Source organism: Peromyscus eremicus, chromosome 1, assembly GCF_949786415.1.
Source record: "Peromyscus eremicus chromosome 1, PerEre_H2_v1, whole genome shotgun sequence".
Taxonomy (NCBI): domain Eukaryota; kingdom Metazoa; phylum Chordata; class Mammalia; order Rodentia; family Cricetidae; genus Peromyscus; species Peromyscus eremicus.
Genome location: NC_081416.1, coordinates 178,863,642 through 178,877,714, shown reverse-complemented (window position 1 = coordinate 178,877,714; position 14,073 = coordinate 178,863,642). Strand labels below are relative to the sequence as shown.

General features: G+C 42.3%; 2 protein-coding genes across 2 annotated transcripts in view; one reads left to right on the top strand and one right to left on the bottom strand.

The window, feature by feature from the left end:
- The window catches only part of LOC131926295 (olfactory receptor 10A7-like), a 59,529-nt gene that overhangs the window by 10,699 nt on the left and 34,757 nt on the right, over positions 1 to 14,073 (bottom strand). Inside the window, exon 2 of the mRNA XM_059281641.1 lies at positions 10,258 to 10,393. The gene's annotated coding sequence lies outside the window, so the exon portion shown is untranslated. The remainder of the gene's footprint in view (positions 1 to 10,257; positions 10,394 to 14,073) is intronic.
- Positions 7,476 to 8,420, top strand: LOC131926339 (olfactory receptor 6Z7-like). The gene has a single exon (XM_059281701.1). The coding sequence runs from the start codon at positions 7,482 to 7,484 to the stop codon at positions 8,418 to 8,420; it is 939 nt and encodes a 312-aa protein (XP_059137684.1). The 5' UTR covers positions 7,476 to 7,481.

Here is a 14,073-nt window from a genome sequence, read left to right as displayed (position 1 = left end):
AAACTATAAATCAAATAAGGGGCTGGCCAGATGGCTCAGTGGTTAAGGGTGCTTGCTGCTTTTGCTGAGGACCTGAGTTCAGTTCCCAGCAACCACACATAAAGCAACTCGCAACAGCCTATAACTATTACTCTGGGAGAATCTGTCACCTTCTTCTGGCCTCCATAGGTACCCGCACTCATGTGCACATACACACAGTAATGTATAAGTACGTAATAATAAAGCTTTAAAAACCATATTAGCATATATTAATTGCACAAAATGGCTTCATTACAGCATTTTCTTGCATGTATATAATGTACGTGAGCGTGTTCACCCCTCATGACCTTCCCTTGTCTTCCTCCCACTCCATGATGCTCTCTTTCCTCTTTCCAATAAACTTTGATTCCGTGTCTTTTATATTAGTTGGCCTGTATTAATTATGCACATAGTTACTTTTATGGCAGGAATACTTAAGACTTACCCCCTTGTCTGAACTGTTACATTCTTTCTTGTGTCTTCAGCACCAACCATGTTTCCTTAAACAGGTTATACCCCTGTAGATAAACAGGTTGTATATTCCATGGTGGCATGTTTCTCCATACTAAAGATCAGTCAACTGAAAGATGGACCAGTTTCTTTGCACACTTACATACTTCACCTCCAAGTATAGTCTTTACATTGGGTGAGACCCACGTGGGTCTGGAGAGATGGCCCAGAAATTGAGAGCACAAACTGCTTATGCAGAGGGCCCAACTTTAGCTGCCAGTACCTAGGTTAGGTGGCTCACAACTGCCTGTTACTCCAGCTCCAGTGCATTTTTTGTGGCCACTTCAGGCATCTGCATTTGCATGCACATGCCCCCCACCCCTCAGATAACCACACCTACACATGTTTTTAAATAACTCCAATCAAGAGTGGTCTGCAGACCTTTCTACTTCAATCTCTAAAATGTGTCAGTAAAATGCTTTCTTTCCTACCACTCCTCCGAATCCTCAGGGGCCAGGGAAGTCTCTGAGGTCCAGAGCTTCGTTCTAAGGCTGTGCCCCTGCCTCCTCATTTTAGTGCAGGCAGTACCTCCAGCACCTCAGAGACTCCGGAGCCACAAAGAGAATTGGAGGTATGGTTGGCAGGATTGTTACAGGACCAGGAGCAGCTCCTCCCGAGATGCCCTGAAGGGCTGTTCTCCTGTTTCCTGGCATGTGCTCTAGGCAGTGGCTGAGTATCAGAGGCTCCTGATCCCACCTGTGAGGAAGGATCGGTACCTGCTACCTTCAACCGCCAGGTGAGATGCTCCAGCGTTGTCCTTTGGGGGGTGAAAGCAAGGAGCCTCGGTGAACACCTCTGGCACACAGATACTGACTGGTTTTGGAGACGTAAAGAAATTTAAGCATCAGAAGAATGGATGAAGAGGTGGTAACAATAGTTACATCTAGAAGTTAAATATTAGTAACAACACATACCCCATCTAAGTGGCTTCCTAATGACCAGTTAGGGTGGGAGAGACTTCCTGTCTGACTTCAAAAATGTTAACTGTGATGTTATACCACCCAAAAGAGGGCTGGCATGAAGTCCTTACTATTGAATGGATTAAGCTCATTCTAGGGAAAACTGGGCACTCCTACATCCCAGAATAGACCAACAAGATTAAGTACATTGACCAACTTTCCTAGAGTAATAAATAGCTCTTCCAATGCTTGTAGAATCAAGTGCAGCTGTACGTCATTGTGCATGTAGTTCCTAATGCATTGTATTTTTGGGTACATCCTTAGTTCTCTACTTTTTATTGAGTTTGTTTTTTAACAATTTTTACAAATTTAAAGTGGATTCTGATTATTGTAACAGCCCTATCCTCTCCAATGTCCCTCTTATCCCTATTAACCCTCTTCTCCTTATAATTCCCTTTCAAACATTCATGTTGTTTTAAAAACTATTCGCTGGAACCAGTTGGGCATCTCAGTAGGAACAAAACTGAAGATAATGATGATCCCTTTTCCAGAACTCATCAGCAGCCAGTATTTCAGCTAATGACTCTGCTTCTTAAATGCCAATGGAATGAATGGAGCTATAGGCCATTGAAGACTTCTATTTTGTTCAGAACAGATATATTCCTTGTAACTCAGACACCCAAGTGGTCTCCACATTACATTCCCGCTTTATCAATAGTGGAAAAAAACAATTCAAGATGCATATTAATGTCTCTACGTTTTTAACTATAAAAATTTAGTGTGTGTGTGTGTGTGTGTGTGTGTGTGTGTGTGTCCATCTCTGTGTCTGTGTCTAGGCCTGGGGTAAGCTCATGTGCCACACTTGCAGAGGCCAGAAGAGGGGGTCAGGTCACTTGGAGCTAGAGTCACATGTGTTTGTGAGCTGCCTGACATGGGTGCTAGGAACTGAACTCAGATCCTCTGCAAAAACAGTAAGCGCTCTTAACCTCTAAGCCATCTCTTTAGCTTCTAGTATCTTATTAAAAAGACATTGAGGCATGAAATGCTCAAGGAAGTAAATAGAAAGCATCATGGCCCCAACTCTTCTAGGTAGTAGAATCATTTCTCCTTCATCACTGTATCTCCTTACTATATAGAGAAACTGTTGGAAGAAAGCACAGGGCCCACACATGTATTTTCAGTTGAATCAGTTTTTATGTGTTCTAGCTCTTTGGATTCAGGGTGCTGTGGTGGTCCTTTGGGGGTGCACTTACAGTCTTTCTAATGGTCGTATAGGGAAATATAAGTACTCCTGGGTCAGCAATCAGATTATGTAGCCACAAGAAGAATCCATGCAAGAGGAGAGTGTGGAGTGGGTACTACAAGGTCAGAGGTAGATTGTGACGGGAGCGGAGTGTAAGGAATCTCAGTGGAGGGGAAAGACCACTGGAGGAGACCACGTCACAAGCTCCTGAGAATGCAAACAATTTCCCTCACCCAGTAATCAACCTGGGAAGTTTTTGTTTGTTTGTTTGCTTGCTTGTTTTTGTTTTTGTTTTGGTGTGTGTGTGTGTGTGTGTGTGTGTGTGTGTGTGTGTTAGATAAGTTTTGTGGAAGTCTGAATTCATGTAGGGTGTCTTCTACTATTTCTCTCCACCTTGAGTTTTGAGACAGATTCTCTAGCTAAACCTGGAGATGAGCAACTGGCTAATCTGGCTGGGGAGCTCCAGGTATCCATCCTCTATGTTCCTCTCCCAGGGCTAGGGATACAGGTTCACACCACAACACCCAGTTTTGACACAGGTGATGGGATCCAAACTCAGGTCCTCGTGCATGTACAGCAGGCACTTTACAGGCTAACGTATCTCCACAGCGCTAAGTGACCTTTTTAACTACTGAAGACAATTTCTACTCCAGGAACTAGAAACTCACCGCATCAGGACTCTTGTTTAAGATTACCACTAGAATTCAAACTCAATTTCTTGAGAATCTCGTTTTCATTAAGAAATTAAAAAAATAGCTTCTTCAGACCAGACTAGTGCTCAGTCAGAGAAAAGACCTCGATTGGAGCAAAAGATAGATCCATTGAACCACAGTGGACACTGACGTGAACTTCAATAAAAATATGAACAGTAGCTACCACCCATGTGGCTATGCTTTGTAATATAATCTCAATAATTGCATGAGGAAAAGAAAAATGGTACCCATCATAGTGGTTTGAAAATTGTTGAAAGACTGTGGGAAAATCCAAAGTCATATCCTTTGTCATGGAATGCAGATGGACTTTGGACCATTTGGTTCAAAGGCAAAGGAAAAATGATTGTATGATAGCCAGGAGCTATTGTCTGGAATGGGAGCTTTAGTGCCTGACAACTGTGGACCGCTGGATTCACATCAGAACCTTACCCAGCTCTTCCATGTCTCTAGGACTTGGTTAACTCATGACCTTTATGCTTGGCCTAGAACCTTAAAATCAAATGTTCCCCAATGTTTCCAAATCTGGATCCTCGAGAAACTGACTCTCTGTAATAAGAATAAAAATAGTAACAAGCCCTGCATGTCCAACATTCCTCACAATTCCTGCCCCTCAGACTCCCAAGAGGATCTGTCTCAAACATCTTCTCTTGGCTATTGTGAATGAACTTGGATGAGCAAATATCACTGTAGTAGGAGGTACAGTCTTAGTGAAAATTCCAGGGATTAGTATGGCTGTGTCTTATGATAGATCTATTTTTCTCCTTTTGAGGAACCTCCATGTTGATTTCCACAGTAGCTGCACTACTTTACACATTCGCCAAGAGCGGATCGATGTTTCCCTCTCCCCGCTGCCGTGACAGCATTTGTTGCACAACTTTTTAAAAAATCTTAACCATTCTGACTGGGGTAAGATGAAATCTTAAAGTAGTTTAGTTTGCATTTCCCCGATCACCGAGGACATCGAAAGTTTAAAAAATATTTCTAGGCCGTTTGTATTTCTTCTTTTGAGAACTCTATTCGTATCTAAAGTCTATTTTTATTTTTAAAATTTGGACTAGTCCCTTGAGAACTTCGTAGGCTCTTTTAATCGTATTCACCCTTCCCCAACTCCTCCCGGATCTACTCTGACTTTCCTACCCACCCGATTTTGTGTCCCCTTTACTCTCCTCTTCTGTATTTCCACCAATTAAACCTCATTTGTTTTGCCCATGCATTCTTGTATGTGTGGCCTTCCACTGGAGCATGGCCAACTTACAGGACCTACACTCTTAACAAAAACTGAGACCCTCGCCCCCTTCTCAGAAGCCATCAGTTGCCAACAGCTCCTCTCCTGGGGGTGAGACTTCATGCCCAACCCCCCTCTTCTCATTGGGAATTTGCCCAGCTTGAGCTTACACCGGTCTCAGGCATGCTGTCACAACTGCTCCACTGTGTCCAGAAGACAGTGTTTCTGTGGACTCACCCACTGCCTCTGGCCTATTGTTTTTTTCAAAATATATTGAGTTTGAAATTCTCAAAGAATAAATACAACTAGAGGCTGGCTGGCAAGATGGCTCTATGGCTAAAGTTATTTGCCACCAAGACTGATGATGAAGTTTAATTCCTAGGATCCATGTGATAGAGGAAAGAACAGGCTCCTGGAAGCTGTCCTCTGACCTCCACTTATGCACACACACACACACACACACACACACACACACACACACACACACACGCACACGCACATGCACACGCACACACACACGCACACGCACATGCACACACACACACAAACCAGCATCCCAAGTCAATGACTAATACCTAAGAACTTCAGTAAATGTCTGAGTTAATTTTCTCCATGATTCTCTGCACTGAGGAGGACTTTTTAGCTCTAATCCCCAAGTCTCTGAGGTGGAAGAGTGCTTGGGTTCCCCTGTCTTGAGTATGATGATGGGAGACAATGGAATTTACACAGTGCTGAAACAAGATCATATTGGGTCAGCTTCCTGACCATTTCACTCCCAGACTGTGAATTAGAGCAAAAGATTTGCCACTTTGAGCCTTTTATCTTCCTACAAGAGCAGAAAATAACTAGGCTTTTAATATGGTCCTGACATTCAGGAGGAACTCATGGATTAAAGGGGTTTTTTTATTAGTAGGTTCTAAGCATTGTTTGCATCAATAATATTTTGTATGAACTATGATAGTCTCAAATGGTACAGTGAGGAAATAGTGTGTGCCTATGTATTACAATCAAAAAGATTGGCTGCATTCCACAATTTTCAAACTTTCTGATAAATAGTGTGTCAGTTGTTGTGGGACTCCCTGATTCTGAGAGATACTGTACACAAGGATGTTAGTTGCTTGCAAAGGATCTTGCCAGCAAGGAAAGAGAAAGAAAAGCAACAAACAGCATCAACATTGATCTTTGGAGCTTGGATCAACCAGTAAAATGCTTGTCTTGCAAGCATTAGGACCCATGTTCAACAGGAGAACCTGGTCATTGACGGTGCATGTTTGTGATCTCAACTGTAAGGAGATGGATACAGGGAGATCCCTGGGGCTCTTTGAGCAACTCTGTCTTAAAAGCACTTGGAGGTGTGTATGAGAGCTAGCTCGGTAATTAAGAGCACTTGCTTCTCTTCCAGAGGACCTGGATAAAATTTCCAATACCTACATGGTGGCTCACAAGCATCTGAAAATCCAGCTCCAAGGACATAGCTCTTTCTTCTGGCTCCATGGGTACCAGGCATGCCATATGATTCACATTCATATTTGCAGGCAAAAATATTTATACACGTAAAATAAACATATTTTTTAAATGCAAGGGAGATTACTTCTGAACAACATGTGAGGTTGACCTCTGGCCTCCACATTTACATGTGCACCCCTACATGTATACACATACACACAAGAAGTAGTAAACATTGTGTGGATGGCCCATAATATAATACAGCAATAGAAAATAAGAGAAAAGAGATATTTTTTGGAAGGAAAAAAAACTAACAGTCTTATAACACTCTTGATTTATAGGTATGACTAAATTTGTGTGGCGTTTAAAAAGAAAATTAAAAACCATCTAGACAGGTGACATTTATTACAGAGCAATACATAAAAGTGATCTAGTTACTTATTTGGTACAGAGTGTGTCATTCATTGCTTCACTTATTACAACAAGGAAATGTTATTCTTTTTTGCTTTATTTGGAGACATTATTCCTACAAGGTCAAAAGTTTCAGGCTCCTTCCTATCACGTGAATCTCAGAGGGTAAGATGAGTTCATCAGACTTGGCCAAAAGTATATTACCCACTGATCATATTGCAGACCCCCTTTCAAAAATTATATTTTAGTGTGTGTGTGTGTGTGTGTGTGTGTGTGTGTGTGTGTGTGTGCAGATTTAGGGAACCTGTACGGAGATTTGAATGAAAAACATCTCCCATAGACTCAGGTATTGACCACTTCGTACCAGCTGGTGATGCTGCTTGGGAAAACTTAGGCGGAGTGGCCTTGCTGGCAGGAGGAAGTAAGTCACTGAGTGGTGGGCTTTGAGAGTTCATAACTCCAGGGCAGTGGTGGTGCATGCCTTTAATTCCAGCACTTGGGAGGCGGAGGCAGGCGGATCTCTGTGAGTTCAAGGCCAACTTGGGCTACAGAGTGAGATCCAGAAAAGGCGCAAAGCTACACAGAGAAACCCTGTCTCGAAAAACCAAAAAAAAAAAAAAAAAAAAAAAAGGAGAGTTCATAACTCCAATCCACTTCCAGTTTGCTGTCTGTTTCAAACTTGCCATTGAGGAGGTTTGCCCTCTGCTTCCCACTCCTGCTGTCAAGCTTGCCGCCTGCTGCCATGTCTTCCCATCAGAACAAACTCTTATCCCCACTGGAGCCATGAGCTACATAAGCTCTCTCTTGATGCCTTCACTTGCCTTAGCCATGTTTCACCATAACAGCAAGAAAAGTAACCAGTACAGACAAGAACCATGCTAGAGTTTCTTGCAAAAATTGGCTAACACTCTACCTTTCTGGACAGTTGCCAGCACCACTAATTTCTCCAGGAAATGTGAAATCCAAAGTTTGTGTCATTGTGCTTGTTTGTGAACGATGTTATTTGCTCTCCACAGATGGAGACCTCACTGGAGTTGACCAACATGACCAGAGTCCAGCAATTTGTATTGTTGGGCTTTCCCACAAGGCTGGGGATAAGGGATACCCTGTTTGTCATCTTCCTGACTCTCTACCTGTTGACGCTCCTGGAGAACACACTTATCATCTACCTCATCTGCAGTCACAGCGAGCTCCACAAGCCCATGTACTTCTTCCTGGGCAACCTCAGCTGCCTGGAGATGTGCTATGTGTCAGCCACCATGCCCACCCTACTCGTGGGGCTGTGGACGGGACCCTACCATATTTCCTTTGTAACTTGCATGACCCAGCTTTTCTTCTTTGTCTCTCTCATCTGCACAGAGTGCACCCTCTTGGCCTCCATGGCTTATGACCGCTATGTGGCCATCTGCCGCCCACTGCACTACCCACTGCTCATGAGGCCACAAGTATGCCTGGGCTTAGCCTTGTCTTCATGGTTTGGTGGGCTGGTGGTCTCAGCAATAAAGACAAAATGCATTGCAAGCCTGACCTACTGTGGCCCCAATGTCCTCAACCAATTTTTCTGTGATGTCTCCCCTCTGCTCAACTTGTCCTGCACCCACGTGGCCCTCACAGAGCTGGTAGACTTCATCTCGGCCATCGTCATCTTCTGCGGAACGCTCCTGGTGTCCTTGGCCTCCTATTCAGCCATTGGGATGGCCGTCCTCCGGATGCCATCAGCTGCTGCCCGACGCAAGGCCTTCTCCACCTGCGCCTCCCACCTGGTAGTGGTGGGCATCTTCTACTCAGCGGCTCTCTTCATCTATTGCCGCCCCAGCCGCATCAAGTCCATGGACCTCAACAAGGTGCTGTCTGTCATCTACACGGTGGTCACACCTCTCTGCAACCCTATCATCTACTGTCTGAGAAATAAGGAGGTCCACACTGTGCTGAGAAAGACTCTCCATTGGCCTTGATCACCATCTTCCATATATGAACCTCTCACACCTTGGTTCATATCTTTCATGGCCCAACCACAACAAGTAGTCTTTAAATGCTAACTAAAATCTGGAGAAAATATTTGCCTAGGAGTTTAGCTAAGGACAATCATTAAGAGAAAAATCACTTTAGAGAATGATCAAAGTTAATGAGTAATTATACATATTCAGTAGCCCACATTTTTATATGCTTAAAATCACTCACACATGCATATTTCATAGTCCTAGAATTTTTATTGACAATTGGCTGATTAACATTTATCGAGTCCGTATGAGTCTACAAGGATAGAAAGATACTGTACAAAAATTAACAAGTTTACTGCATCATTGTTTGTGAAAAGAGAGAATCAATTTAAATGCCGATCAATAGTATTTATATGTAATAATAGTTTAATTATAAGATAAAATATGAGACTGTAAAAATATGTTTTAAATAATTATTTTTATGATTTTAATTATGGATACACTTTTATGTCTATGTGTGGGGTATGTGCACAGTGTGCAGGTGCCCACAGAGCTCGTAGACATCAGAGTTCTCTGGAGCAGAGTTGCCAGCAGTTGTGAGTCACTCAACATGCATGCTGGAACTCAAGCTTGAGTCCTCTGCAAGAGCAGTGAATGCTTTTAACAACTGAGTCATTTCATGTTCTACCATGAAAATATGCCTAACTCATATGTATATTTAATTTAAAAACCAAGTAAAAATGTGGTACAAAATTCCTTTGTGTGTGTGTGTGTGCATATTTGTGTGTGTGTGTGTGTGTGTGTGTGTGTGTGCATGCCTGCACCTTAACGTGTGTGTGTGTGTATGGAGGTCATAGGACAACTTCAGGTGTTAATTCTTATCTTCCATCTTCTCTAAAGCTTTCCTTCCCCCAGTTTCTCTACATCCACAGGGACCAGGGAATCCTCTCAGGTCTAGAGAGATGGTTTAAGCTTGTTCCTTGCCTTTAGTCTCACAGTATAGCCAACTCAGTGACTGGGACATTCCAGAGCAGAGACACAGGTGTGTGTGTGTGTGTGTGTGTGTGTGTGTGTGTGTGTGTGTGTGTGCATGCACACACATGCATGTTTGTTCAAGACCAAAGACAGCTTCTCCCAAGACGTACTGAAAGGCTCCAATCCTTGGCATCACCTCCTTCGGGCCAGCTGATTCCATCTGGCCACCACCAAAGCCTACCCCACATTGAGCATCAGCAGGAAAGGATCTGTACTTGTCTGCCTTCATCCAATAGGTGAGAAGATCCAGAGAAATTCTTTGAGGGAGTGAAACAGTAAACAACAGGGCTGAGGACATGGCTCAGGTGGTTAAGTGTTTGCCTAACCTGCCAGAAGCCCTGGTTTTGAACCCAGGTCCTACATAAAAGAGGGTGTGGTGGCATACACTTGATATCTCAGTACTTAGAAAACAGAGGCAGGGGATTGTCAGCTCAGGTCATCCTCCACTAGGTAACAAGTTCAAAGCCAACCTGGGATATATGAGACCTTATCTAAAAACCAATACAAGGAACAGCAGAAAGAATATGCTGTTTCTTTAGTCAAGATCATTCTGGCTTCAAACTTGTGGTTCTCCCACCTTAGCCAGCCTTGGAGTGCTAGAATTATACGTATGTGATAACAGTGATATATGCTTGGCTATAGAAAAAATATTGTATAGAATACATAATTGTTTACTAGGTACCAGCTCCAAATATTTGAAAGATATTGATGTAATGCTCATGACGACTGCATCTAAGAATATATGCATGTATGGGTAGAGATAGTGAGAGTGATGGCATGGAGGGGTCAGGTGGTGTCTTAAAGACCATGTACTTACAAGAGAGAGGTAACTGTCATGGTGACTTCAGACTCTTGTTTTCAGCAAAGGTTCAGTTATCATCCCAAAGATGAGAAGCTGGGCAGGCAATAAAGACGATTATGGAGTCTCTACATTTCAAAGAAAAGAAATAATACTGCATTACAGAGAAGACAAAATGGGTTGAAATAGACAAAGTGACTCCTAGAGACATACGAGTTCAAGGTTTTCAAACATCGTGACGATAAAAACTCAACTTCTTTCGTGACCATGTATTCATTGCTCTTGCGTTCTGCTCTCTGCACGAAGCCTTCCTTCATAAGCATTTGTGGAATGGAGTAGAATTAATAACTATCGAGTCAATAGTCTCATTGAGAAAAAAGCCTCTAGATTTTATGTAAGACAAGAGGTTTACAACCTGTCCCCATTTAACTTACAAGGTCAAACCTTATAGTAAAGGTTTGTATTAACATGATATTTCTTCCTCTGTGGGGCAGAGAAATGATATTCACCAGAGTAAATGACTGTCTCTCATTTTGAAAAATATACAGTAAATGATTGAAGAGAGTTATTAGCCTTCCCAGGGCACAGATTTGGGAAATCATCATGGCTTATATCCCTTTGGAGAGCCGACAGAATCAGGCTATCCATCACATCCTTTTGAATCTAGGGTACATGTTGTTGAGTAGTTCGTAAATTATGGAACTGGGTATGTCTTCTGTTTCTCCTGATGTGGTGAGACACTTTGGGTGACTGGTAGATATTTGTATGATTGTTATGGAGTGCTGTGCTGCATTTCAACCTGTTAGAAAGGAAGAGTTACCAAGGAAAAGATTTATAGAAGAGTTGAGCAGTGTGTGGGGTCGGTACAAAGGGGAACAGAATGATGCTCAAAGTAGAACTGGAAAATAGGGAAAAGCGATATGGGGGAAGGGAGAATAAAAGGGAGTCTTGGCAGGGAAGTCACTGCCAGACTCTTCAGAGTTTTGGCATCAGTCCAGAGCCTGGATGATGAAGATTCCTTTTGCAATAGCAAATAGAACTCCATCTACAGAGAGTCAGAACCTAACTCTTGAGAGCTCTTGTGTAAGCTTGTGGAAAGACCTACTACCAAGACAAAAACCCAAGCTAATGGGATGCTTGTGTTTAGCAACACAGACACAATCAGTCCCATGCTGTTCAGATATGGCGGCTGGGGGATTCCTGTTGAAGACAAAGCATAGGCGTACATCCCTGGTAATAAGACTAGTGTGAACTTCTCTTGTGGTCTTTAAGATCTGAAAATATTGCTTAATGGTAGAGAATCAGACTAGTATGTGAAAGCCTTGAATCCAGTCCCCATCCCTACACACAACACACACACACACACACACACACACACACACACACACACACACACACACACACACACACACATATACTTCTACCATGAAGGTTCTTAGAAAGTGTATCATCTTGCTTATGAAAATTTGGCAAAATAATTATTGAGTTCTTATGAGCTTTTCCAAGTCAATATTTAAACCCATAAAGTGGAAATTTGATCAAACCTAATTTCTGAGATATATTATGGAATGGCGGAAATATAGGAATTTAAAATTTGATTAACTTTTATTAAAAGTTAATATATAAAGCACTGGGTTGGGCATTTCATTTCCATGTGTACATATAATGTACTTTGATAATATTCCCACCTGTACTACCACCTCCCCCTCACACCTTCTTTTCCTGTCCCATATCCATAATATTCCTTTTACTTTCTTATTTTATTTTTAATCTTGAGCTTTAAAAGATACTTATCTACCTATACAGAGTGCCTCCATTAAAACTTTTTTCTGATTTTGTTCTTTCTATTTTTTAATTTAATGCATGAATATAATGTCTTGATCATATCCACCCTTCCCCTCTCCCTGTAACCCACCCAACACACCATGCTCCCAACATCATGTTCTCCTAAAGTCCAATTAGTGCCATTTGAGTGTGCATGGGTGTGGAGTCATCTGCTAGAGCACGGGGAATACACAAGTGGTCACCTATCAGACCTGTGAAACAATTGCCTTCTGTTGGTTTTTTCATACATCTTTAGTGTTCAACTTCATTATGGATTTTTTAAAATAAAATTTGCTCTTCATTGATTCTCCTCCCTATTTCTCTCCTACTGTATCCTTCTTTATATCTTTTCCCTAAATTTAATATATCAGAGAGAATATCCAATACTTACTTCACTTAACATGATGACCTCCAATTCCAACCATTTTTGTCTGCAATCATTGTTTCATTTTCCTTTATGACTGATTAAAACCCTAGTGTGTATAAACACCATATCTTCTGTATTCATTCACTCGCTGCCTGACACTTAAGATGTCAGGACAGAGAACTTCGATTTTGTGAGAGCCCCGTGTGTAAACCAGCTCTACTCATTCTCTCCCTTCTGTCTTGAGTACGTAACTTCTCAAACTTGACCTCCATTGTGATGTTGCAATGGTAAAAAGCATCTTCACAAAGGTCTGTGATGCTTTAAAGGGTTAAAATTCTTTGCAGTGGAAACCAAGACTTTGACCCAAGGAGGAGCTAGGAACAGTGGTTCTCAACCTGTGGGTTGCATTCTCTTTGGAGTCCCATATCAGATATCCTGCATATCAGATATTTATATTATAATTCATGACAGTAGCAAAATCACAGTTATGAAGTAGCAATGAAATAATGTTAGGATTGGGGTTCACCACAGCGTGAGGAACTGTATCATTAGTAAAGTTGAGATCCACTGGCTTAGGATATGATGATTATTAGTACTATGGAGTTTAATCATTTGACGTTTGTGCCGCTACCGTTTAGAATGATGCTAACTAGACAAATAACAATTAGAGAGAGTGGCTGGACAGGGACTCCAGTTATCCAGAGATTTGATCCCACTTCCCTTGTTGGTCATATGATTTAGAGCAAGCCATTTTAACTGGGTTTTAATCTTTAATGAAAAGTGTGTGTGTGTGTGTGTGTGTGTGTGTGTGTGTGTGTGTGTGCCACATGTGTGCTTGTGTCATGACATGTGTGTGGAAATCAACAGACAGCTTGCAGGAATCTGTTTTCTCGTTCCACCATGTGAGCGCCAGGGATCAAACTCAGGTTGTTGGGCATGGTAGCAAGCAGCTTTACCCACTGAGTGATCTCTTGGGCCCCATTTTAGCGTTTTATTCTACAGTTTTATTCTTTCTTGTAAAACAAGGGCAAAGATGGCATTTTTACAGTGTTCTGGGAAGAATCAAAAAGAAGGAGAAGGGCCAGGTGGTGGTGGTGCACACCTTTAATCCCAGCACTCGGGAGGCAGAGGCAGGCAGATCTCTGTGAGTTCAAGGCCAACCTGGTCTACAGAGTGAGTTCCAGGACAGGCTCCAAAACTACACAGAGAAACCCTATCTTGAAAGAAAGAAAAAAAAAAGAAGGGAGAGATAAGAAGGAAGAGAAGGAGGAAAATTGGGAGGGGGAAAAAGGAGGAGGGTCAGGAAAAGCAGAAGCAGCAGCAGAAGAGGATGGGTAAGGAGGAGGGGTGAGGGGGAGGAGAAAGAAGAATGAGAAGGAAAGAGAGAGAGACTATTACTCCGCTCTGGACTTTATAGAGTACCTAATGTGTGTGTCAGGGACTGAAAGAAAAGAAAACACAGCTAAAAAGACTACACTTTTTTTTCAAAAACGGACACAGTATAATTGGTTTTCATCTTTGTGATGTGTGTGTGTTTCCGTGTGTGTGTGTGTGTGTGTGTGTGTGTGTGTGTGTGTGTGTGTGTGTGCAGACCCATATGCAAGCATGGGTATGGAGGTCAGAAGACAACCTGGAGTGTCAGT